Below are 20,352 nucleotides of genomic sequence, written 5' to 3'. Positions count from 1 at the left end.
CCCTGGGTGGCGCAGCGGTTTGGCGCCTGCCTTTGGCTCAGGCCGCGATCCTGGAGACCCGGGATCGAATCCCACGTCAGGCTCCCGGTGCATGGAGCCTGCTTCTCTCTCTGCCTGTGTCTCTGCCTCTCTCTCTCTCTCTTTGTCTGAGTGTGACTATCGTAAATAAATAAATTTAAAAAAAAAAAAAAAAAAAATGTCTAAAAAAATTCTTTTTGTCAGCATGTATTTTACCATTTGCTATTTCTGTGATCACAGATTCTCTGTATCCACAGAGTTGATGGCTCCGCGCCCCTGGCCCCAGTCCCTAGGCATGAAGTGACCAGCGCCCTCCCTGGTACTGGCCAGGGGCCCTGGCGGTCATGGAGATCACCCAGGGTGGCCATCAGGGCCAGGGTCAGCACAATAGCCCTCAGGGGCAGGGCAGAACCATCAGAACTAGGCCGCAGCACTGGCCACCCCGGGTAGAAGCCACCTCCCCCTGTGGGTGGGAGAAGCCTCTGGTGGCAAGCCCGAGAGAGGACCCCCAAGCTCCCTGGCATTAGCCAGTCCAGGAGAGGCCCTAGAAGACAAAGTGGAACCCAGAGAGGGCTGAAGGGAAGAGGCAATTCAGGAAGGCTTCCTGAAAGAGCAGGGTGTTTGGTAGTTTGTTCTAGTGGCCAGAGTTCTCCAGAAGAGCCCAGCTGCGTTTATCTTGCTCCCTGCTGCATTTGCACGAGCCTGTACCCGTGCCTGTACACCCACGAACCTGTGAATAGTTCACTTATTCCTGTGTCTATCTGGTCTTAGAATGTAAGCAGGAAAAAAAATAATACTAATGCAAGCAGGGGTCTCTGCTGTCTCCACCAGAGTATCCCGAACGCCCAGCACACCGGACACGTGATGGAGACACAGCGGGCAGGCCACGCGCGCGGGGCTGACCGGGCCCACCATTGGGCTGGCCGAAGGAACTACAAGTCCCATGCTGCCCCGCGAGCGGCAGTCGCCCTTCTCAGCGCAGCCGCCCTAGCGCCTCCTCTGCGGCTGGCGAACCACAAGTTCCATGGTGCCTCGCGAGCACCGCCCCCGCCCCCTCCTGCGCAGGCGCAACCTCCCTAGGGCGTCCTCTGCGGCGGGCGAACTAGGCCGTGGGACCCAGGCGGAGGCCGGTGTCGCGCGCCCGAGAGTGGACTGTCTCCGCCACGCACCGCCGCCGCCATGCCGGACAGCTGGGACAAGGATGTGTACCCCGAGCCCCCGCGCCGCACGCCGGCGCCCTCGCCGCAGACCTCGGTGCCCAACCCCGTAACCTATTTGACGAAGGCCTTCGATGTCCTCGTGGACCGGCCGGTGACCCTAGTGAGAGGTACGGACCCCATCCGGGGCCCCCGCCGCTCCCCGGGCTCTGCAACTGCACCCCCCCCCGCTCCCCCTCCCGCCCCGAGACCCTCACTGTTTCCGGCCGGCACCGCCCAGGGAGCCCCCCCTGCACCCCTGGCCTGCAGCTTGCTAAACCTCATCCTCCCTGCACACCTGCACAGTGACCGCGGTGATCGGGTGATGGCCGAGGTTCCCTCAACCTAGATGTGCCCTGACTTGTATTCTCGCGTGTTCGCGTTTGACCTGTCCATATCCCCCATCTCCGGTCCAAACCAGGCAGGTGTTTAAAACAGCTCTTTGTTGCCCGATGTGTTGTGCAGCTAGCCCAGTGGAGGCAGCAGCAGGAGCGCACGGGCACTCAGTCACTAGTGCCAGGCAGTGCATCATGCATTTCATTAACCAATTCATTCAGCAACAACATCTGGAGTGTATAGCATGCCCTGGTGGCTCTTTCTTTAGATAGTCCGCAGATCAGACCCCCGCGGCTGGGAAAGGCACAGCAGGGGACCCACTCTGTTTCTTACAAAGTGTTTTATGTGTCTGGAGGGATGATTTCACTGGTTCCTACCAGTCAACTTTATGGGCAGGGATGTTGAGGCCAGAAGGTCACTGGTGGCAAAACTGGCACGGGGCCTCTGCCTACACAGGGAAGCCTGTGTGGTGGCGGAGGTTGGCCAGGAGGTAGGACTTGTAGAAGGGTGTGGGCTCGCCGAGCATGGGTTAAGACTCCTGAGTTCTCTGGGCCTCAGTACTCTGTACTGGGATCTACCCAGAGAATACCCAGGGTGCCTGGCTCCCGGGAGGCCCTCCGTCAACAGTAGACCTCACCATCTGTAAACCCAGGACCACCAGCCACACCCATCCAGAGTCTAATTGGCAGTCTTTGTGAAAGCTAGGAACGTTTGGGAAATCTGCCCCGTCCGTGGCTTGTGAGAAAGAACAAAGCTAAGAACAGTTCTGACTGTGGCCTGTGTAAACCAACGGGGCCATTGAGTCTGGGGTTTTTTCTTTACAGAGTTTATAGATCGGCAGCATGCAAAGAACAGGTATTACTACTACCACCGGGAGTTCCGCCGTGTGCCAGACATCACAGAGTGCCAGGAAAAGGATGTCTTGTGCATGTTTGAAGCAGAAATGCAATGGAGAAGAGACTAGTAGGTCCTGCCTGTGGGTGTTCCTCCTTAATAGGGGAATGGTGAGCCTGGCACGGTCAGCATCTCCTGTTGGGCTCTCATTCCCTGGGGTACCGTGGGATGGTGGTCAGCTGGCAAGAATGCCTCCTGGGGTTGGCCCAGGTCTTGAGGGTGCAGCGGCCAGACAACAGAGCTGTAAGGTCTCATTTTCATTCTACCATCTCTGGGTACAGGGAAAGGATTCCTCAAAGACCACTTTTCTGGTTCTTTTCAGTAAAGTGGATCAAGAAATCGTCAACATTATCCAGGAGAGGCTGAAGGCCTGTCAGCAGCGGGAAGGTGAGAGCTACAGGCAGAACTGTGCCAAGGAGCTGGAGCAGTTCACCCAGGTGGCCAAGGCCTACCAGGACCGCTGTAAGCACCCCCCACCCTGGCCTCTTCCTTGAACCTTCCACATTCTCTCCAGTTTTTGGTTTTTTTTAAAGATTTTATTCAGGAGAGACACGGGCAGAGGGAGAAGCAGGCTCCATGCAGGAAGCCTGACGTGGGACTGGATCCCAGGTCTCCAGGATCATGCCCTGGGCTGACAGCTGCACCACCCGGGCTGCCCTCCAGTTTTTAGAAACATCACTGCCCATAGAGTGCCAGTTGGTTGGGGGAGAGGTATTAAGAGAATCACTACATCCCAGGTCCCTTTTCTGCTCAGCACTTAGCTAGCTGCGTTTCCTCCCCACTTAGAGAAGACCCTGGTCTGCATCCTGGAAAACTGGCCTGACTTCCTTACTCTGGTCTCTTTCCTAGATCACGACCTGGGAGCCCATTATTCTGCTAGGAAGTGCCTGGCTAAACAGAAGCAGCGGATGCTGGCAGAGAGAAAAGCTGCTAAAGAGGCTGCTGCTGCCTAAGGCAGCTCCTTGAGCCTCTTTACAAGATTATCCTCAAAATAAAAAAATAAGAAATCAGTTTCTGGTAACACCTTTGATCTCCAACCTTGACCTACTAATGACTTGGTTTATCTCCCTTTAAATTCAACTACTGAAGAGAAATAAAGAAAGGCACTATTAACAAGCTTTAATTCACTTTTATTTTTCTTGTATAAAACTATGTGGTGGCCACAGCTGGAGCCTGGGTCCTCTGCACGGAGACTCTGGTGTGGGTCTTTACAAGATGGTCAGTGAATTCCTAAAAAAAGACAAGGTGTGAGTTGTAGCCACACCCCAGCACCCTGTGCCCTTGTCTAGGTTAATGAGGTGTCTTGGCAGGCGGTACCTGATAGGGAGACTTGGTGAACACAGTCTCTTTCCAGAGATCAGGGGTGAGATAGCTGTAGGTCTTAGAGATCGCATCAAAAGTAGCCTTGGCTGGAAGAGAAAACAGAAGAGGGTTGGCGGATTGGTGGAACACCCCAGATGCAGACAAAAGCTGTTGCGCTCCTAGGAACAGAGAGGCCAGTTGGGGCCAGTCTGCCGTGCATTAGGAGGGCCTTCCTCTATCTCTCTGAAAATACGCCAAGCACACAATAAGTGTGATTAAGCGGAGCTGAGAGAGGCCACAGTGTCCACGAGGACCACCTACCAAAGTTCCCCAGGGTGGCAGTGCAGCCCCTGGCCGAAGTATAGCAGTCGTCAATACCAGCCATCATCAGTAGCTTCTTGGGCACAGGGGCCGAGACAATGCCAGTGCCTCTGGGGGCAGGGATGAGACGCACCAGCACAGAACCACAGCGACCAGTCACCTACAAAGTGTGGAGATGTCAGGAAATGAGCTATGGGGAGCCTGTGCCATTGCAGAGCCCATCACTCACTACCCCAAGCCTACCTTGCATGGGACAGTGTGGGGCTTGCCGATCTTGTTCCCCCAGTAGCCTCGTCGCACGGGGACAATGGAAAGCTTGGCCAGGATGATGGCCCCACGGATGGCAGTGGCTACCTCCTTGGAGCACTTGACGCCCAGACCCACGTGTCCGTTGTAATCTCCGATGGCAACGAATGCCTGTGAAGAGCCTGAGATGGCTGGTGGTCCACTGGCTGGCACGGCCTCAGCAGCCACCAACCAGGACCTGTGGCACCCCTCCAGGAAAGAGTGGCCACAGTAAGGCCACTCTGAGGTCCGGAGGAGATCCTTTCTCTCTCTCCCCTTTACGAAAGCCACGCGTGTGACAGCAAGCATGACCATGCAGAGCTGAGAGAGTTCTCCCAAACCTCTTGGCAGAAATAGGCTGGGAAACCAGAAGGGGACTAGGATACCTTGAACCTGGTCCGTTGGCCAGCACGGGTCTGCTTTTGCACGGGCATGATTTTCAAGACCTCATCCTTGAGGGACGCCCCCAAGAAAAAGTCAATGATCTCAGATTCCTATGGAGTAAGAAACAATGTCAAAACCACTTAACAAAAAGCTCAAAACCCCTGTAAACGGGGTTAAGAACCTCCACCTGGACCCGTAGAACTGGTTTTCCAGTTGCCCAGGCTCTCCTCTCTAAGCCGGACACTCACAGTCAGAGGTAGGGCACCTGGACACTCCCTCTCCCCCGACCCGTGGAGCCTTGGCCCCCGTGGACACATCCCGCCCCAGGCCGAAGGAGCCTCGCGGAGACCGCAGCTGCCCACGCCGCTACCTTGATGGGCAGAGAAAACAGATAGATCTCCTCCAGGGACTTGATCTTCATGTCCTTGACCAGGCGGCCCAGCTTGGTGACGGGGATCCACTGGAGGAGAGGCGCGGGTGAGTAGGGCCCCTGACCGGCGCCGCCCAGCCCCCACCAAGCCTGAACCTACCTCCTTGTCCTCCGCCTTGCCTCCGCGAGCTCCGCGGCCCCGGCCCCGGCCCCGACCACGGCCACGCCCGCGGCCCCGGATGCCGCTGCCGAAGCCTCCGCGGAAGCCGCCGCGGCCTCCCATTCCGGGGCCCCCGGGGCCTCCGGGCCCTCCCGCAGCACCGGCGTCATCCGCCATTTGCTGAAAGGGACGCGAGAACCCACCAGTCAGCGAGGCCCTCCCACCCGCGGGCGCCGGGAACCACGACCCCCGCCCGATGGCGCCGCGGCGCGGGTGCGAGCCCCCCCACCCGACCGCCGCGAGTTCCCGCCGCCCCGGCCCGCGCGCCGCCGCCGGCGACACGGAGACTCACGTGTTCTCTCGGAGAAGAAGAACGAGTCCGCGCGGAGGGAGTATTTATCCTACGCCAAGTACCGCGAGATCTCGGGTGCCCCGCCCCGAGCGCGAGCCTATAAGAGCGGTGGAGGCGCGCTCCCAGGCGCCCCGGCCGGCTCCCCGTGCGCTTGCGCACATCGGCTCTGCGCTCCTGCTGCCGCGTGCCGCCGCGGCCCGGCTGCTCGCGCTGCGGGTAGGCCCGCGCTGCAGGTAGGCCCGCGCCTCGCCGCGTCCCCCTGCGGCAGTCGGCGGGTCGGCGTTGGTTGAAAATCACCTGCGGCCCTGCCCGTGGCCGCGGGTGAGATTCGGCGCCCAGAGCCACCGGGGGCCTCAGCTCACCGCCCACTGGTCCTTGTGGAAAGGTGAAACCCAGGCCCCGACAAGCGCCCCGCCGCCCCGGGCCGCAGGTGCTCTGGCCCTTGATCCCTAACCTCTGACTCCTGACCCCGTGTTCTGTCCGCAGGACGCAGACGCCCCGGAGCGCGGCCTCCTGCCGCCCCCCACCCCAGCTCCTTCAGCCGGGCTCCCGCGGGTCGGCCGGCCCAGGTCCCACACCGCACAGCTTCCACAGTAGCAGGTCAGGTACTTTTGCGCTTGAGGGGACTTGGGCGGGGCACCGAGCCACCCGCAGGTGCGAAGGGGAAGCAGGGCGGCCTCCAGGAGGAGCCCCGCCGCTCAACGTCAGTTACCGACCCCGACGGGGAAAGATGTGCGACTTCCTCGGGCAACTCCGCCCGTGAGAAGCCGCCCTCACCCTGAACTCTCGCTCAGAAAAATCCCTCCCGACTTTCTCCGCGAAATAAAATTTCTTTCCTTTGTTTGCTGGGCTTGCTTACGGTTTTGCCATGGCTTGCATGTCCTGAATTGCAATTGTGTTATTCCCAAATAAACCTGTTTTTGCCAGTGAAATAACTTTTATTTTCAAAATTAATACAAGCGTGAGAGTGTAAGATTGCCGGCTCAAAGGTTTTCATCCCACACCCCCACCCACCTCCCACCCCCACCCAGGCCGTTGCTCTCAGGAGGGAGGTGGGGTCTTCAGGATATGGTGAGCGCCCTGCTCTTGCTACTGAACCTCCGGTTCTGGTTATGTGCCTCAGGTGTGGAACCGTGCTGGCTTCTCAGGTTGCAGCTGATGTCCCCAGATGGGCAGGGCCTACCTGTTCTGGAAGGCTTTCCCACACACCACCACTACTATCGTGGTACCACAGGTTGCGTGGGAATCTGGTCCTCCCTTCCCTCCTGATCGGTACTCTGGAGCCAGTTCGAGTTTTAGATCCTGAGAGACCTGATGGTGGGTCTATGTCAAAAGTCCCAGGGCTCTTAGAGATAATGCTTGGGCAGCATTATTTGAGGAGGGAGAAGGAAGGATTCCCACATTCTGCCAGGGCCTCAGCTTTGGGGAAACAGCCACCAGAAGTTTGGTTTTTCGGCCTTGTGCTGCCTGGGGATCAGGTGTCCCCACTGCTGAGACAGGCTTCAGGGACCTGCCCAGGTCCAGACCACCTATCCCTCAACTATGAGCAAGGGCCAGATGCTATAGGATCCCAGTAAGCCCTGGGCCAGGGCCATGATTGGACAATGCCACTGTGATGTCGGGCTGCTCCTGCTGTGAAATAGAGGCTCCTGAGCCCTGGGGGTCAGTGGAGCTGCCATCCAGACATAGATCATGGTGAGCCTCTGGCCTTTAAATGTGTTCCTTGTTTAAGACCTGCCCAGAACTGACCCCACTCTGCACTCTGAGAAAGGGTGAACAGTGGATTACAGGGTCCCAAACAGACAAAGGAAACCCACCTTTCCAAGAGCTCTGACCTGGAGTTAGGCCAAAATTGGCTTCCCCTGCTGGGGATTGGTAGTCATGGAGGGCCCTGACCCTCACAGCTGTCCCTTCATAGTGGGTCCTGACCCAGCATTCCACTTGGGGCTCTCACATGGCCAACCTCCCCATCCTGGGTTTCCCTCTGGGTATGCGGGTGGATACTGGTCCGCCAGGCCCTGATTTTGGCCTGGCCTTTGCAGAGTGGCGGATATGATCTCAACCTCTTCGCCAGCCCTCCTGACTGCAACTTCCTATGTTCCGTGTGCCACGGAGTTCTCAAGAGACCAGTGAGGTTGCCATGCAGCCACATCTTCTGCAAGAAATGCATCCTCCGGTGGCTAGCCAGGTGCTAGTGGGCACTCAAGTGGCTGGGAGGACGGGCAGGGCTGTGGCCATTCTTGCAGCCCAGAACAGAGAGGAAGGTCCGCCAAGCATTAGGTCATAATGGCCTTAAGAGCTGCCAAATCTAGGACCCTAAAATCTGTGTGTCCCCGCACCGAGTGGTATTTACAGCCCGTGGCCCCAGCTTCAGAGCTGATATCCCCATGAAGTCCTCAGGCCTATCTGGGCCTGAGAGAAGGGACCACTGGGAAGGCGTGTTGCTGCTACTTGGTCCCTACCAGCTGCCAACACTCCCCCCTGCTCCTGCCTCCTAGACAGAAGACCTGTCCGTGCTGCAGGAAAGAAGTGAAACGGAAAAAGATGGTCCATGTAAATAAACTCCGGAGGACCATTGGCCGCCTGGAAGTCAAGGTAGCTTGAAGCCCTTACTCCGAGCACCCTTCTTGCTCCTGCCAGGGGAGGGACAGAGCCAGGAGAGAGGGTAAGGAGCATCCTATCCTCAGAATTGAGGGTTTCTGCTCCAGCGACAGACTGCAGCCCTGAGGTCATCAGTCCTGCCTGAGTTTGAGTCCCCTCTCTACCACTTCTTTGCTGTGTGACTTTGGGCAAATTATTTAACCTGAGCCCCTGGGGCCGCAGTTGTAAAATGGGGATTATACAAGATTTTTAGAGGATGGAATGTCAGCTGTGCTGGCCATCACTATAGTCCCCTAATAGATGAAGATTAGGGGAAAAACAAAACAAAAGCATGTCACTAGAACTGCGAGAGCAGGCCAGCCCTGTGCCCCCGCTCTCAGGGGTCTAGAGTCTCCCCACCTCCAAACAATTGTCCAACTCTTTACCGTCCACATCACTGATGCCTAGGCCTTGGCAGGCTCTCAGATCAGGAACACCACGGGGGATTCTATGTAAGGTAGGCTGCTATGTCCGGCCTGGTTGGGCTCACGTGGTGCTCTCCCCTACCCCCAGTGCAAGAACGCGGAAGCTGGCTGCTCGGTGACGTGCCCCCTGGCCCATCGAAGGGGGCACCAGGACTCATGCCCGTTCGAGCTGATGGCCTGCCCCCACGAGGGCTGCACAGCACGGGTGCCGCGTGGGGCCCTGGCCGAGCATCGGCAGCACTGCCCACACGGGGCCCAGGAGCGCTGCCCGCTGGGCTGCGGGGCCACCCTGGGGCCGGTGGAGCGTGCGCGCCACAACTGCTACCGCGAGCTGCGCGAGGCCTGGAGCCAGCGGCAGGAGCGCAGCCGGACCCTGGTGCTGGGCCTGCTGCGGCGCATGCGCGAAGTGCACCGCACGGCCAATCTCGTCCGCAGACAGCTGGCCCAGCTCGGAGGCTTCCTGGAGGAGGAGGACGTGATGCTCGTGGGCGCCCCGCAAGGGGAGGCCGAGGCCACCCCAGAAGGCAGCATGGGGGCCGAGATGTGGGGGGCCCAGGGCCAAGGGACCTTGTAAATAGAAGGGTGAATAAACGCAGAGCCCAGGCCTGGGCCGCCCTGCCACCATGTGCTTGCCGGCCGCCCCCTTCCAGGCAGCACCGCCTTCCCCACGCGGGGCACTGGCCTTTCCGGCCTGGAAGGCTCTCCTTGCTCTCCGTTGGCCTCAGATGCCTCTTCCCCGCAGAGGATTTCCCCGACGCTCCTACCGCTCTACCAACCTCCCAGCCAGTCTCACGGCCGAGCCCTGAGCTCAGCGAGCCTCCCAGGGGCTTCCCAGTATCCCGACCTCCTGCTCCCTGCGGCCACGGGGGCCCCACCTCCCTCACTCAGGTGCCCCCTGTCCTCGCCACCGCCCCATCCGTCCGCGTCTCCCAGCACTAACCACTGCGCCTCCTATCGCTCCTGGACCGCCTTCCCGCCCCGAGCACCTGCTCTCCTCCCTCGTACCTCCCAGACACCTAGAACAGTGCTTTGCACAGAGCATGTGATCAATCAATGCCGAGGGCCTCTGAAGTGACTGGGCCTAGTCATTTACCGGCGGTGCATCCCACACGGGACCCTGAGCACCCGCCGTCCCCAAATCCCAGAATGCCGAGGGGCAAGAGTCCCCGGATGACCTTAGTAAACATTTCCCACGACTCCTTTTTACAATTTCCACTAAAAGGCAAACAGCGGGCCAGCCCCGTGACCCGCAGGCCGCCGCCGCCTCAGCCCCAGCCGCCTCCACGCCGCCCCGCCCCCGTCCCTCCCGGCCAGCGGCATCTCTGCCAGCTTCGCTCCCCGGCTCAGCAGCTACCGCCCACAGCCAAGATGGCGGCGCGCGCGGCGCTGATGGCGTCACAGGAGCCGTGGGTGGTGACGTCACCGCAGCGCGCCGGCAGTGGGGAGCGGCGCGCCGGTGCGCTCACGAGGCGGCGGCGGCGGCGGCGTCATGGCGGAGCCCGTGGGCCGCTTCAAGGCCAAGTGAGCTGCGGCGTGGGCGCCGCCCGGGGAGGCGGCGGGGTTGGCAGCCCGAGGGGCCCGGCAGCGGGCGTCCGTTCGGTCCGCGGAGACGCGCGGAAGTCGGGTGGCTGCGTTGTTCCCACGTTAGGAGCCGGTTCGGGAGGCGTGGATGTAAAGTTCCGGAGGAGCAAGGGGCGGGCTGAGCGGCAGCGGAGCCGGTGCAGGACCGCGGCGGGGCGCCCCGGCCGCCGGTGCCGGGAGGAGAGCCCGTCGGGGCAGGCGGCCCGGGCTGGGCCGCTCCTGCGGCGCGCACGGCTGCCGGGCGGTCCCGGGCCGGAATGGAGCGCGGTCGGCTGGAGTGAGCGAGCGAGCGCGTCGTTTCCGTCAGTGCCGGCGGGGAAGCCCCGGGCGCAGAGCGCGTCTATGCGGCGTCACCGGGGTCCGCTGCTGGGAGCGTCCCCGGTGGGGTCAGGCCGGCACCAGGGAGGTCCGGGAAGAGAGGCCGAGCCCCTAGCGGGCAGCAGCCATGTGACGCCGCACGTCAGCGGAGGCTCGTGCAAGCCAGGGGCTTGGAAACCGGAGCGAAGGGCAGGGGAGGGGAGGGGCTTAAAGCAGGCAGGGGTGCAAACTGGTGGCGAGGCTGGACCAGCTGTCCAGATGGAAGTGCGGTGGCCTGGACCAGCCGAGAGGGCAGGGCCGGGGCCAGCTGGAGACTGCAGGAATGACGGCGGCTTGGGAAGAGGGAGGAACGAGCTAGGGTGCGGAGGCGGCAGGCTGCACCTGAGAAGGAAGCTGCCGAGGGCGGGTGGTGCTCTGGGCCTGTACCCGGAGCTGGCCTCCCACCGCCAGCAGGGGGCCCCCGAGGCTGGCCTATCCGCTGGGGAACCCGGGATGACCGCGCTGTTGCCCTGCCTTAGGACCTGCTGTGGGTCCCCTCTGCAGCCGGGCGTCCTCTGCGTCGTGGGGACCAATACCCGCCTCACAGCGCTGCTGAGAGAGGAGATGACAGTGAGAAGAGCCATCTCCAATCTCCTGCATCCCCGGCGCTGCCTGGGAACTCCTCAAGGGCAGGGGCCTTTGGAGTTGACCTCTGGGGGAGCACCCAGCCCCGAGCTGGGCACGGAGACTGAGGAGTGAGGGACTCACTCTCTCCCCTGTTCTCTCTCTAGCTATGCTGTCGAGCGCAAGATGGAGCCTTTCTACAAAGGCGGGAAGGTGCAGGTACCAGCCCAGGGACGGGCAGAGGGGTGGGGCGGGCAGGGGCTGCAGAAGCTTATCTTGGCTGAGACCCTTCTGTCATCAGCTGGACCAGACCGGGCAGCATGTCTTCTGCGTTTGTGGTACAAAAGTCAACGTCTTGGACGTGGCCTCCGGGGCCGTGCTGCGGAGCCTGGAGCAGGTGAGGGTGGGGAGAGCCAGGGCAGGGGACTGGTGCGGGGGACAGCCCGTTCTTATGTGCTCTGTTTGCTCTCACCTTCAGGAGGACCAGGAGGACATCACTGCTTTTGAACTCAGCCCTGACGACCAGGTAGACAGGGCAGGGACGGGAGGTGGGCACCCAAACATCGAGGCGTTGAGGACATGTGACCATGCTCCCAGCCTCCCAGCTGAACTACATCTTCTCCAGGTGCTGGTAACAGCCACCCGGGCGCTGCTTCTAGCTCAGTGGGCCTGGCGAGAGGGCAGCATCACCCGCCTGTGGAAGGCAATACACACGGCACCTGTGGCCACCATGGCCTTTGACCCCACTTCCACCTTGCTGGCCACAGGTAGGGCCCTGGGTGGGTGGCTGGGCCATGTGGAGGGCACATGGTCGGGGTGTTCAGGAACACTAACCACTTCACTGCAAACACATTCCCCAGGCGGCTGTGACGGGGCAGTGCGTGTGTGGGACATCGTGCGGCACTACGGGACACACCACTTTCGGGGCTCGCCGGGTGTCGTACAGTGAGTAAGAAGGTGGCAGGGGGTGGGCGGGGCGTCACGCCCAGGGCAGCACAACTTACCTGTCCCACCCGCCCTGCCCGCAGCTTGGTGACCTTCCACCCGGACCCTGCCCGTCTGCTGCTCTTTTCCTCTGCTGCAGATGCCACCATCCGCATGTGGTCGCTACAGGACCAGTCCTGCCTGGCCGTGATGACTGCCCACTACAGTGCTGTCACCTCGTTGACCTTCAGTGCTGACGGCCACACCATGCTTAGGTCAGTGGCCAGCCACCCAGGCCGAAGCAGGAAGGGGAGGGCTCCCGCTGAGTCTGAGAACTGAGGTGGCTCTTTCCCCTCCCAGCTCGGGCCGCGACAAGATCTGCGTCATCTGGGACCTGCAGAGCCACCAGGCCACGAGGACTGTGCCAGTGTTTGAGGTAGGAACGCCAGGGGGCCAGGCCAGTCAAGTGGGCAGGGAGAGAGTGGGGCTGCTGCCTCCAACTTGCTTATCCTCAGAGTGTGGAAGCCGCGGTGCTGTTGCCAGAGGAGCTGGTGCCTAAACTGGATGTGAAGTCTAAGGGCCTGCACTTCCTGACAGCCGGAGATCAAGGTGTGTATGTCCAGCCCAGGGTGGGCAGCAGGAGCTGGGGGAGGTCCATGGACTTCAGTCCCAGCAGCCCGTGTCCCCACACAGGCCTGCTGCGTGTGTGGGAGGCAGCCTCTGGCCAGTGTGTGTACGCACAACCGCAGCCGCCGGGCCCCAGGCAGGGGCTGACTCACTGCACGCTGGCCCAGTCTGCCGGCCTGCTCCTCAGCGTCACCACCGACCACAACCTGCTGCTCTACGAGGCACGCTCCCTGCAGCTGCAGAAACAGGTGAGCACTGCCCCTGCTCGGCCCCAAGCCTGGGAGTCCAGCTCTCCACTCATGCAGGCTCTGGCTTGTGTCCCTCCTGCTCCTGCCCCCAGTTTGCCGGCTACAGTGAGGAGGTGTTAGATGTCCGGTTTCTTGGACCCGAGGACTCCCACATTGTCGTGGCCTCCAACAGCCCCAGCCTGAAAGTGTTTGAGCTGCAGACAATGACCTGCCAGATTCTCCACGGCCACACGGGTGAGGGCACTGAGCTGATGGCCGCAGCACTCTGCCCTGGGCTGGAATGCCGTCCTCCACCATAACTGACAGCCGTTTCCTCTCTGCTTCCTCCCAGACATTGTCCTGGCCTTGGATGTTTTCAGGAAGGGGCGGCTCTTTGCCAGCTGTGCCAAGGTGAGGCATCTCGAGAGGCAGGGAGATATGGGTCTCAGTGGGGATACCCAGCCCAGTCTCCACCCTTACTCCTTTCATTCCCAGGATCAGAGCATCTGTATCTGGAGGATGAACAAAGCTGGCAGGGTGGCCTGTGTGGCTCAGGGCTCCGGGCACACCCACAGCGTGGGCACTATCTGCTGTTCTAGGTAGGGGGTCAAGGGCTGGAGTCCGCAGTGTTGCAGAGGCCCGGGCCCTGCTAGTCGGGTTACTCAGGGAGGTGTGGAGGGGAGGCTTCAGCCTGGGTCTTTGAAGCTGTAGACTAGGGATGTGTGCCAGAGCCGGCACAGGATACCCCCTGCTGCTGTTGGTGATGGAGACTCTCAGAACTGGTCTTGGGGCTGGGGGAATGAAAGGGCAGGAAGAGTGACACTGAACAAAGCTGAAGTAGGAAAAGACATTCTCTGCTGGGGAGGAGAGGGTGGGGTTCTGATGACCACATCACCAGGTATGGTGAGCCAAGGGCAGGTGGTGGAGGCTTGAGTGGACCAGTGGCCCCAGAGGTCCATGGGGGTGACACAAGTTGTGTTCTGGAACAGTCCCTCTGGTTGGGACCATTGTGCTGCGGGTGCGGGGTCTGATGCCCTGGCAGACAGGGCTGGTGGGGCTCAGCAGGTGTCTCCCCTACCCTAAATCTGGCCTCAGGCTAAAGGAGACCTTTCTGGTGACGGGCAGCCAGGACTGTACTGTGAAGCTGTGGCCCATCCCTGAAGCCCTGCTGTCTAAGGGCACAGCCCCAGACAGCGGTCCTATCCTCCTGCAAGCTCAGGCCACGCAGCGCTGCCATGACAAGGTGATGGCACAGGGTACAGAGGACAGGGGTGTGGCAGGGCTCTTGCTGGGATGGGGATCTGAGCTGCCACCTGCTCCCATCACCAGGACATCAACAGCGTGGCTGTTGCCCCTAACGACAAGCTGCTGGCCACAGGCTCACAGGACCGCACAGCCAAGCTCTGGGCTTTGCCACATTGCCAGCTGCTGGGCATCTTTTCAGGCCACCGGCGCGGCCTCTGGTGTGTCCAGTTCTCCCCCATGGACCAGGTGCTGGCCACAGCCTCCGCCGATGGCACCATCAAGCTCTGGGCACTGCAGGACTTCAGCTGTCTCAAGGTAAGCTGCCCCGCCCCGCGCCCCTCCCCCTCCCCCTGCAGGCCCAGCCCACCACCCGGTGTTGTCTCATCATCCTCCACCATCCTGCAGACATTCGAGGGACATGATGCTTCTGTGTTGAAGGTGGTCTTTGTGAGCCGCGGTACACAGCTGCTGTCCAGGTGGGTGGCTGAGGGCGGGGGTCGGGATGAGCTACAGGACCGGCCCGGCACTCAGCCCCTCCCCTTCCCAAACCCAGCGGCTCGGATGGTCTCGTGAAGCTCTGGACCATCAAAAACAACGAGTGTGTGAAGACTCTGGACGCCCATGAGGACAAGGTCTGGGGGCTGCACTGTAGCCGGCTGGACGATCGTGCCCTCACGGGTGCTAGTGACTCCTGCGTCATCCTCTGGAAGGTGTGGAGGTGTGGGGGGTATGGGGAGTGGGCGGGCTGCATCAGGGTGCCCATCTGACCTCACCCTGACCCCAGGATGTGACCGAGGAGGAGCAGTCTGAAGAGCAGGCCAGGCGGGAGGAGGAGGTGGTCAAGTAAGTGTGGGGTCCCCACCCAGGCCTCTGGAGCACCACCCACGTACCTACTATGTCCCACGTGTCACACCCTGGGAGCGGGTTCCATAGGCATCACCTCTGTTTTATGGCGTGGAGAAACTGAGGCTGGGGGCAGGAACACAGCTCACCGCCAGTGGACGCTTAGTGCCGGGCTGCCGACTCCTGAGCCAGCTCTCTGATGGCTCTGCTTCACCACCAGCCACGTCCCCCAGTGACCCTGTCCCTGCTCCTCCCCCACCAGGCAGCAGGAACTAGACAACCTACTCTATGAGAAACGGTACCTGCGGGCCCTGGGCTTGGCCATCTCCCTGGACCGGCCCCACACTGTGCTGACTGTCATCCAGGGTCAGTGCTGCCTGGGGCTCTGTCGGGGGGGCGGTCTCAGGTCCATGCTGTGCCCTTCCCTGGGGCTCATCTGCCTCCCTCCACCCCCCAGCCATCCGGAGGGACCCTGAGGCATGCAAGAAGCTAGGAGCCACGGTGTTGCGGCTGCGGCGAGATCAGAAAGGTGTGGGGCCAGTGGGCAGGCTGGGCAGTGAGCCGGGGTGGGCGGGGTGGGCAGGGCCACCGCCAGGCAGGTCTGACCGTGTGTCGTCCCCGCCCCCCCAGAGGCCCTGCTGCGCTTCTGTGTCACTTGGAACACCAACTCCAGGCACTGCCACGAAGCGCAGGCTGTGCTGGGGGTGCTCCTGCGGCACGAGGCCCCAGAAGAGCTCCTGGCGTACCCAGGCGTGCAGGCCTCACTGGAGGCTCTACTGCCCTACACGGGTATGTGGGCTCGGCCCCGGGGGCGGGAGCATGACCATCAGCCTCCGTGGAGCCCCTGACGTCCCTGTGTCCTCCCGCAGAGCGGCATTTTCAGCGGCTCAGCCGGACCCTGCAGGCAGCCACCTTCCTGGACTTCCTGTGGCACAACATGAAGCTGCCCACCCTTCCTACAGCTCCCTCTGTGGCTCCCTCAGCTCTCTGAAACATGCAGAAAGATGTTTTTCTCTCCTGATTCCTTGTGTCTTGGCTTTGTTTCACCCCGGCCCGCCCCCGCCCAGCCCCGCCACACTGGCGCCCTGGCCTTCTCAGCACAGACACGGGGTGTGCCTCAGTCAGAGGGGCTTTACTCAGGAAGCGGGAGTGTGTGCTTTTCTGGCCCTGCTGGCCAGAGGGTGTCACCCTCCGACACTCCTCCCCCAGCCTCACTGGCATCCGTCGCCCCTGGGGGCTGGAGCTCCTGGCCTGCCCTCGGGGGGTACTTGCTGGCCAGGGCCCTGCGGGTGACTGAGCAGCAGCGGCTGCGAATGGCACTCAGCGGGGGGCGGGCGGGCACCGAGGGGGAAAGGGTTGTGGCCTGGCAGGCTTCAGGGGTGCGCTGGGCCTCTCCACCCCTATCCTCCTTGCTGTTGGCCTCGCGGTGGAGCCCTGGCCCACTCAGGAGTGCGCCCAGCCCCTCGGGTTGCAGCAGCACAGCGGGCAGGAGGCCAGAGCGGCCGCGAAACCTGTGACAGAACCTGCGATGAGAGCTGGGCTTGGCTGGCGCCCCTAAGCCGCGCCCAAGCTCCTCCACCTGCTCACCTGCAGAGCCACCAGCCTCGATCCGAAGTTTCCAGCACGCTCACCCGCGCCCCTGCAGGCACTGACAGCTCATCTGCGTGGCTGCTCTCATAGGCTTGGGAAGCACAGAACTGGGACCCTGGGAGTGGGCATTTGGGAGTCACTGCAGGGCCTCAGAATCCAGGGCCCCACCTCTCTATCCCCTCCTCTCATTGAGTCACACCGTCCGGGATTCCCCTGATGATGGAGACCAATCCACTGGGGCTCCCCTCACTATGGGGGCCACAGCACCCACGGAGCCCCAGGTCGAGCGCTGGCTCGGGTTTCCGACGGCCCGGCTTCGCCAAGCACTGCCCAGGGGTGTGGTGCCCGCTTGGCTTGGGGCGCGGGCAGTCTCCTACCACTACTCCGTAGGGTCGTCCCTTCTCGGTCCGGGGCTGCTTCCTCTAGGTAGGGAGCAGGAAACCACGCCATCTGCTGCTCTTCATTTGCCACCAGCCACCAGCCTAGGCGCAAGAGGTGGGCAGAGGTTGAGACCCCCTAAGCCCCTCGGGCTCTGGGGGCAGATGGGCGAGCTCTCAGTCCTGTGCAGCCCCACCTGACGGGTGTCGCAGCAGCACGTCTATGACCTCCTGGGCCCTTGCATGGAAAGGCCAACCCTGCGTGTCCTGGGTGCTGAAGGGCTGCAGGCAGCGCAGGCTCTGAGCCTCCAGGCTACAGATGGCAGGGCTGTGTGGCGGGCGGCGGTGGGGCTCTTCAGGAGTGGGCAGGATCACCAGACTGGAAGGGGGGTGGGTGCAGGTGGGGGAGGGGGGGTGGGTGAGAGTGCCCGGGCGTCCCACCCTTCCCCGGCGGCCACCTCCCAGCCTCGCCCCTCCCCTGGCCTCCAAGGGCTTTCCCGGGCAGGGGACTGGGGGCGAGTGGGGTACCTGCCAGGTGGTAGCACCGGCTCCAGGTCCACGGGTTGCGGCTCAAAGAAGCCTGTGAGCACCGCGCTCCAGGACAGCTGCTCCGCTGCAGCCAGCAGTGCCCGAGTGTAGGTGTCCAGCAGCCGCAGGCGCGCCAGGCCGCGGCCTGTGCGCCCCCCGCGCACCAACAGCGATGTGTCTGTGGGCACGATGGGCTCAATCTGGGGGTCCCCGGGCCGCTGGCGCCCCTGCCGCCCCTGCCCCTCCCGGGTCCCCGCGGGCTCCCGCAGCGGCCTCACCGGGGAGCTTGGGGAGAATGCGGTCGGATCTGCGCAGCAGGCCCGCCTCCACCGGGAACGCCTCCTTGAGGGTCTTCTAAGGAAGAACCAGCGAATCCGCCTCAGTCCAGCGGTTCCCTCGGGAGGGTGAGGGTTCCTCGCGGGGATGGGGGTCATAGGAGCAGGGATCCTTGCGGGCACGAGGCCACCGCCTAGGCAAGGTCGGTGCTGGGCCTCGGGGGACAGGGTTTGCCGCATGCTCACTCACGTGGAGCTCCTTGAACTCAGCCCAGCTCCTTCGCACAAAGGTGTCGCTGCCGTCCGACCAGCACACGGAGAAGGCGAACGTCTGTTGGGAGAAAGGTTGGGGGCGCCTTGGAAGGGCCAGGCCAGGAGTTCCCTCCCTCCTCCTTGGGGCTGGCAGGGACCCCGCGCCATCCTACCTGAAGCCGCCCTGTCTGCACCAGGGCCGCTGCGCGCACGGACACCGGGTGCCGGGAGCCTGCCATCGCCGCCTCACAGCTCGCGGTCCTGGGCTTCTGGAACTGCCCAGCTGCGACCAAGGGGCCCACTGCTTGCAGCTCACCAGGAGGGAGGGCTCCCAGGCTCCCGGAAGATGACTGGAATTCCCCAGGTGCTCCCCCGCCCTGCCCTTGGGTCTCTCCCAGCTTCCTCACTGTGCCCAAAGCAGATCCGCCTAGAGGGACAGGAACACAGGGCAAGGCGAGGGGGCAGGGGCTGACTCTGTCTGGCATGAGTCTGGCCCCTGGGAGGAGGAGGAAAAGGAAGGGCCATCAAAGTGCCGCAGCCTGGCCTGACTCTCCCATGCCCTGTGTGAGACAGGTTGAGCCTCCCCAAGGTGTGCCTCCGCTCTGCCTCCCAACTCACCTGGGCGGCTGCCGGCCCTTGTCATCGGGAGCCAAGGACCCAGTACTGAAGGCTTTATGTACTTTGGCTTAATACTCACATTGGAGGAAAGGTCTCTCAGTGTTCCCAAGTCACAGAGGAGGAAATTTACATGAAATGGATAATTCAGGCTTTTCTGGATATGTTGGGGAGAGTGGACCTCACAGGCTCTTCTCCCGTGTGGTGGGGAGACCTGGGGCAGGACCAGGAGGGTCCCTGTCTGCAGTCACTGGCGCGTGGTGTGTGTGGGGGGATTGGTGACTAGGACTGTTTTGAGAGCTGCCCCTGAATTCATGATTTACCACAATTTACCCCGAACACAGCCTCTGAGACGAGGAGTGACCATTCCCCCACTAACAGGGCTGAAGCAGGGGTAGACCCTACAGTCCCCACAGGTGTGCTTAGGTGCCCCCACCTCTGGGCTGCTTCCTGAAGTGGAGGGCCTCCAGAGCTCCACCCAAGCCTGCTCTCGGTTGGCTCTTCCTGCTGTTGGGGCCACTGGCTCTTTGTTGGGACTCCTGCCCCAAGTCGTCCAGGGAGGGGTTAGCCTCTAGGTCACTCCCCGGAAAGTCACCCTGGCCTGGACAAAGGGCCTTTGTGGATCTGTCCCTCCAGCGTCTCTCTAACCTTCCCTGCTCACGGCCCAAGCAATGAACTCCTGCTGACAGAGGCCTCAATTGCAGGGTGCCTTTAGCCCAGCTGTCACGCTCTCCCCAACCTTCGTGGGGCCATGCTGAGGGGCTGGCCCGGCCGGCTGCAGGCGGGGGCAGACACTTCTCCCCTGGAAGACACAGAGAAACTGGGGCCTTCTAGAAGGGCACTAAGGCCCCCTCCCCGCCCCATCCGACGGCCCCTGTTCACACCCCCAGCAACCCTGGCTCCTTTCCCTCCTGTGCCTCTCCATGGCCCCCAGCCTCACCTGGCCCGTGGATACCTGCCCTCCCCCTTCCCCGCCCGAGCTCCTCACTAGCTCCTATGAAATCTGCTCAATTCCCAGCTCCCATGGCAGCGACAAGGCCCTGCATGTGCTCCCGCCCACCTTTAGATCTCTCCTCCCACCACCTTCCCCAGGTCCTGTGCCACTGGCTTCTGCCCATGCCCACCTCCAGCCTTGGCCTTGACGGCCTTCCTCCACTGAGTCCTCATCTTTCAGGCCTCTGCCTAAGTGTCACTCCTCAAGGAGGCCTCCGGGATTAGCCACTCCCTGTTCGTGGTCCCCACCAGAGCTTGTCAGTGGACGTGTTACTGTGACTCCCTTGTTTCTTTTTTTTTTTCTTTTTTTAAGATTTTATTTTATTTATTCATTCATGAGACACACAGAGAGAGGCAGAGACACAGGCTGAGGGAGAACCAGGCTCCCTGCGGGGAGCCCGATGCGGGACTCAGTCCTGGGTCTCCAGGGTCACGCCCTGAGCCAAAGGCACGTGCTCAACCGCTGAGCCCCCCGGGCGCCCCGACTCTCACCGCTGACCACTGGACAGTGAGCCGGGGGTCAGGGACGGATCTCGGGCCCCGCCCTGCCCAGCGCCCGGGCCAGGACTTGGAACAGAGCAGACGCCGCACAGACAGGTGCAGGTGACGCACGAGCGCGCGGAGGCTGAGGCCGCTCCCGACGGGGACGTGGACAGCGCCCCCAGGCAGCC

The 20,352-nt window shown here is 62.1% G+C and overlaps 5 protein-coding genes and 3 non-coding genes across 14 annotated transcripts; 4 read left to right on the top strand and 4 right to left on the bottom strand.

The window, feature by feature from the left end:
• Positions 1 to 1,038: 1,038 nt before the first annotated feature.
• NDUFB10 (NADH:ubiquinone oxidoreductase subunit B10) lies at positions 1,039 to 3,567 on the top strand. Its single transcript, XM_025416986.3, has 4 exons — positions 1,039 to 1,345; positions 2,375 to 2,513; positions 2,767 to 2,906; positions 3,294 to 3,567. Exons 1-4 carry the CDS (start codon positions 1,198 to 1,200, stop codon positions 3,395 to 3,397), a joined length of 531 nt encoding a protein of 176 aa, XP_025272771.1. The 5' UTR covers positions 1,039 to 1,197; the 3' UTR covers positions 3,398 to 3,567.
• Positions 3,559 to 5,635, bottom strand: RPS2 (ribosomal protein S2). Of its 2 annotated transcripts, XM_025416981.3 has the most exons (8): positions 5,619 to 5,635; positions 5,267 to 5,446; positions 5,107 to 5,196; positions 4,739 to 4,846; positions 4,311 to 4,484; positions 4,068 to 4,227; positions 3,762 to 3,853; positions 3,559 to 3,674 (listed from the first exon to the last, which is right to left on the bottom strand). In XM_025416981.3, exons 2-8 carry the CDS (start codon positions 5,441 to 5,443, stop codon positions 3,594 to 3,596), a joined length of 882 nt encoding a protein of 293 aa, XP_025272766.1. In that variant the 5' UTR covers positions 5,444 to 5,446; positions 5,619 to 5,635; the 3' UTR covers positions 3,559 to 3,593. The 2 variants fall into 2 exon arrangements, with proteins under 2 accessions (XP_025272766.1, XP_025272767.1); XM_025416982.3 differs by lacking the exon at positions 5,107 to 5,196 and having other exon boundaries at positions 5,619 to 5,633.
• On the bottom strand, positions 3,913 to 4,041 carry LOC112641098 (small nucleolar RNA SNORA64/SNORA10 family). Its single transcript, XR_003124499.1, has one exon. It is a non-coding gene; the product is annotated as a small nucleolar RNA SNORA64/SNORA10 family (small nucleolar RNA).
• Positions 4,550 to 4,683, bottom strand: LOC112641097 (small nucleolar RNA SNORA64/SNORA10 family). Its single transcript, XR_003124498.1, has one exon. It is a non-coding gene; the product is annotated as a small nucleolar RNA SNORA64/SNORA10 family (small nucleolar RNA).
• A 264-nt stretch (positions 5,636 to 5,899) lies between the features above and the next one.
• Positions 5,900 to 6,026, top strand: LOC112641107 (small nucleolar RNA ACA64). The gene has a single exon (XR_003124507.1). It is a non-coding gene; the product is annotated as a small nucleolar RNA ACA64 (small nucleolar RNA).
• A 1,083-nt stretch (positions 6,027 to 7,109) lies between these two features.
• Positions 7,110 to 9,307, top strand: RNF151 (ring finger protein 151). The gene is given in 5 exon segments (XM_025416983.3): positions 7,110 to 7,313; positions 7,661 to 7,806; positions 8,117 to 8,213; positions 8,772 to 9,226; positions 9,228 to 9,307. Coding segments are annotated over 5 exon segments (735 nt in total). The 5' UTR covers positions 7,110 to 7,310; the 3' UTR covers positions 9,262 to 9,307.
• Positions 9,308 to 10,097: 790 nt separating this feature from the next.
• On the top strand, positions 10,098 to 16,072 carry TBL3 (transducin beta like 3). 5 transcript variants are annotated; one of them, XM_025416978.3, is made up of 22 exons: positions 10,098 to 10,204; positions 11,353 to 11,404; positions 11,487 to 11,582; positions 11,664 to 11,711; positions 11,811 to 11,952; positions 12,046 to 12,130; positions 12,214 to 12,384; positions 12,470 to 12,545; positions 12,625 to 12,718; positions 12,803 to 12,984; positions 13,077 to 13,218; positions 13,316 to 13,374; positions 13,459 to 13,562; positions 14,059 to 14,206; positions 14,293 to 14,523; positions 14,614 to 14,684; positions 14,762 to 14,918; positions 14,993 to 15,051; positions 15,314 to 15,417; positions 15,509 to 15,580; positions 15,682 to 15,840; positions 15,921 to 16,072. In XM_025416978.3, exons 1-22 carry the CDS (start codon positions 10,173 to 10,175, stop codon positions 16,040 to 16,042), a joined length of 2,406 nt encoding a protein of 801 aa, XP_025272763.1. In that variant the 5' UTR covers positions 10,098 to 10,172; the 3' UTR covers positions 16,043 to 16,072. The 5 variants fall into 5 exon arrangements, with proteins under 5 accessions (XP_025272763.1, XP_048967470.1, XP_048967471.1 ...); XM_049111513.1 differs by lacking the exon at positions 10,098 to 10,204 and adding an exon at positions 10,452 to 10,541; XM_049111514.1 differs by lacking the exon at positions 10,098 to 10,204 and adding an exon at positions 10,603 to 10,733.
• A 92-nt stretch (positions 16,073 to 16,164) lies between these two features.
• On the bottom strand, positions 16,165 to 20,351 carry NOXO1 (NADPH oxidase organizer 1). Of its 2 annotated transcripts, XM_035717335.2 has the most exons (10): positions 19,813 to 20,351; positions 19,125 to 19,490; positions 18,247 to 18,500; positions 18,072 to 18,152; positions 17,825 to 17,900; positions 17,547 to 17,724; positions 17,216 to 17,397; positions 17,019 to 17,123; positions 16,639 to 16,756; positions 16,165 to 16,562 (listed from the first exon to the last, which is right to left on the bottom strand). In XM_035717335.2, exons 1-10 carry the CDS (start codon positions 19,853 to 19,855, stop codon positions 16,184 to 16,186), a joined length of 1,782 nt encoding a protein of 593 aa, XP_035573228.1. In that variant the 5' UTR covers positions 19,856 to 20,351; the 3' UTR covers positions 16,165 to 16,183. The 2 variants fall into 2 exon arrangements, with proteins under 2 accessions (XP_035573228.1, XP_025272760.1); XM_025416975.3 differs by lacking the exon at positions 19,813 to 20,351 and having other exon boundaries at positions 18,771 to 19,249.
• Position 20,352: the final 1 nt, after the last annotated feature.

The sequence above is a fragment of the Canis lupus genome, chromosome 6 (assembly GCF_003254725.2).
Source record: "Canis lupus dingo isolate Sandy chromosome 6, ASM325472v2, whole genome shotgun sequence".
Classification (NCBI taxonomy): Eukaryota; Metazoa; Chordata; class Mammalia; order Carnivora; family Canidae; genus Canis; species Canis lupus.
The sequence above is the reverse complement of the archived record's forward strand: the minus strand, read 5'-3'. Positions and strand labels throughout refer to the sequence as shown.

Coding starts and splice junctions, on each gene's coding strand:
- RPS2 (XM_025416981.3), bottom strand. CDS start 5,443: ATGGCGGATGACGCCGGTGCTGCGGGAGGGCCCGGAGGCCCCGGGGGC. Junction 5,197..5,266: donor GCAAGGCGGAGGACAAGGAG/GTAGGTTCAGGC, acceptor CCTCTCCTCCAG/TGGATCCCCGTCACCAAGCT. Junction 3,675..3,761: donor TCACCAAGTCTCCCTATCAG/GTACCGCCTGCC, acceptor GTCTTTTTTTAG/GAATTCACTGACCATCTTGT.
- NDUFB10 (XM_025416986.3), top strand. CDS start 1,198: ATGCCGGACAGCTGGGACAAGGATGTGTACCCCGAGCCCCCGCGCCGC. Junction 2,514..2,766: donor ATGCAATGGAGAAGAGACTA/GTAGGTCCTGCC, acceptor GGTTCTTTTCAG/TAAAGTGGATCAAGAAATCG. Junction 2,907..3,293: donor CAAGGCCTACCAGGACCGCT/GTAAGCACCCCC, acceptor TCTCTTTCCTAG/ATCACGACCTGGGAGCCCAT.
- NOXO1 (XM_035717335.2), bottom strand. CDS start 19,855: ATGAGGACTCAGTGGAGGAAGGCCGTCAAGGCCAAGGCTGGAG. Junction 17,725..17,824: donor CATTCTCCCCAAGCTCCCCG/GTGAGGCCGCTG, acceptor TCGTGCCCACAG/ACACATCGCTGTTGGTGCGC. Junction 16,563..16,638: donor CGAGGCTGGTGGCTCTGCAG/GTGAGCAGGTGG, acceptor GTTCTGTCACAG/GTTTCGCGGCCGCTCTGGCC.
- TBL3 (XM_025416977.3), top strand. CDS start 10,841: ATGGAAGTGCGGTGGCCTGGACCAGCCGAGAGGGCAGGGCCGGGGCCA. Junction 12,546..12,624: donor GGACTGTGCCAGTGTTTGAG/GTAGGAACGCCA, acceptor GCTTATCCTCAG/AGTGTGGAAGCCGCGGTGCT. Junction 14,207..14,292: donor CGCAGCGCTGCCATGACAAG/GTGATGGCACAG, acceptor TCCCATCACCAG/GACATCAACAGCGTGGCTGT.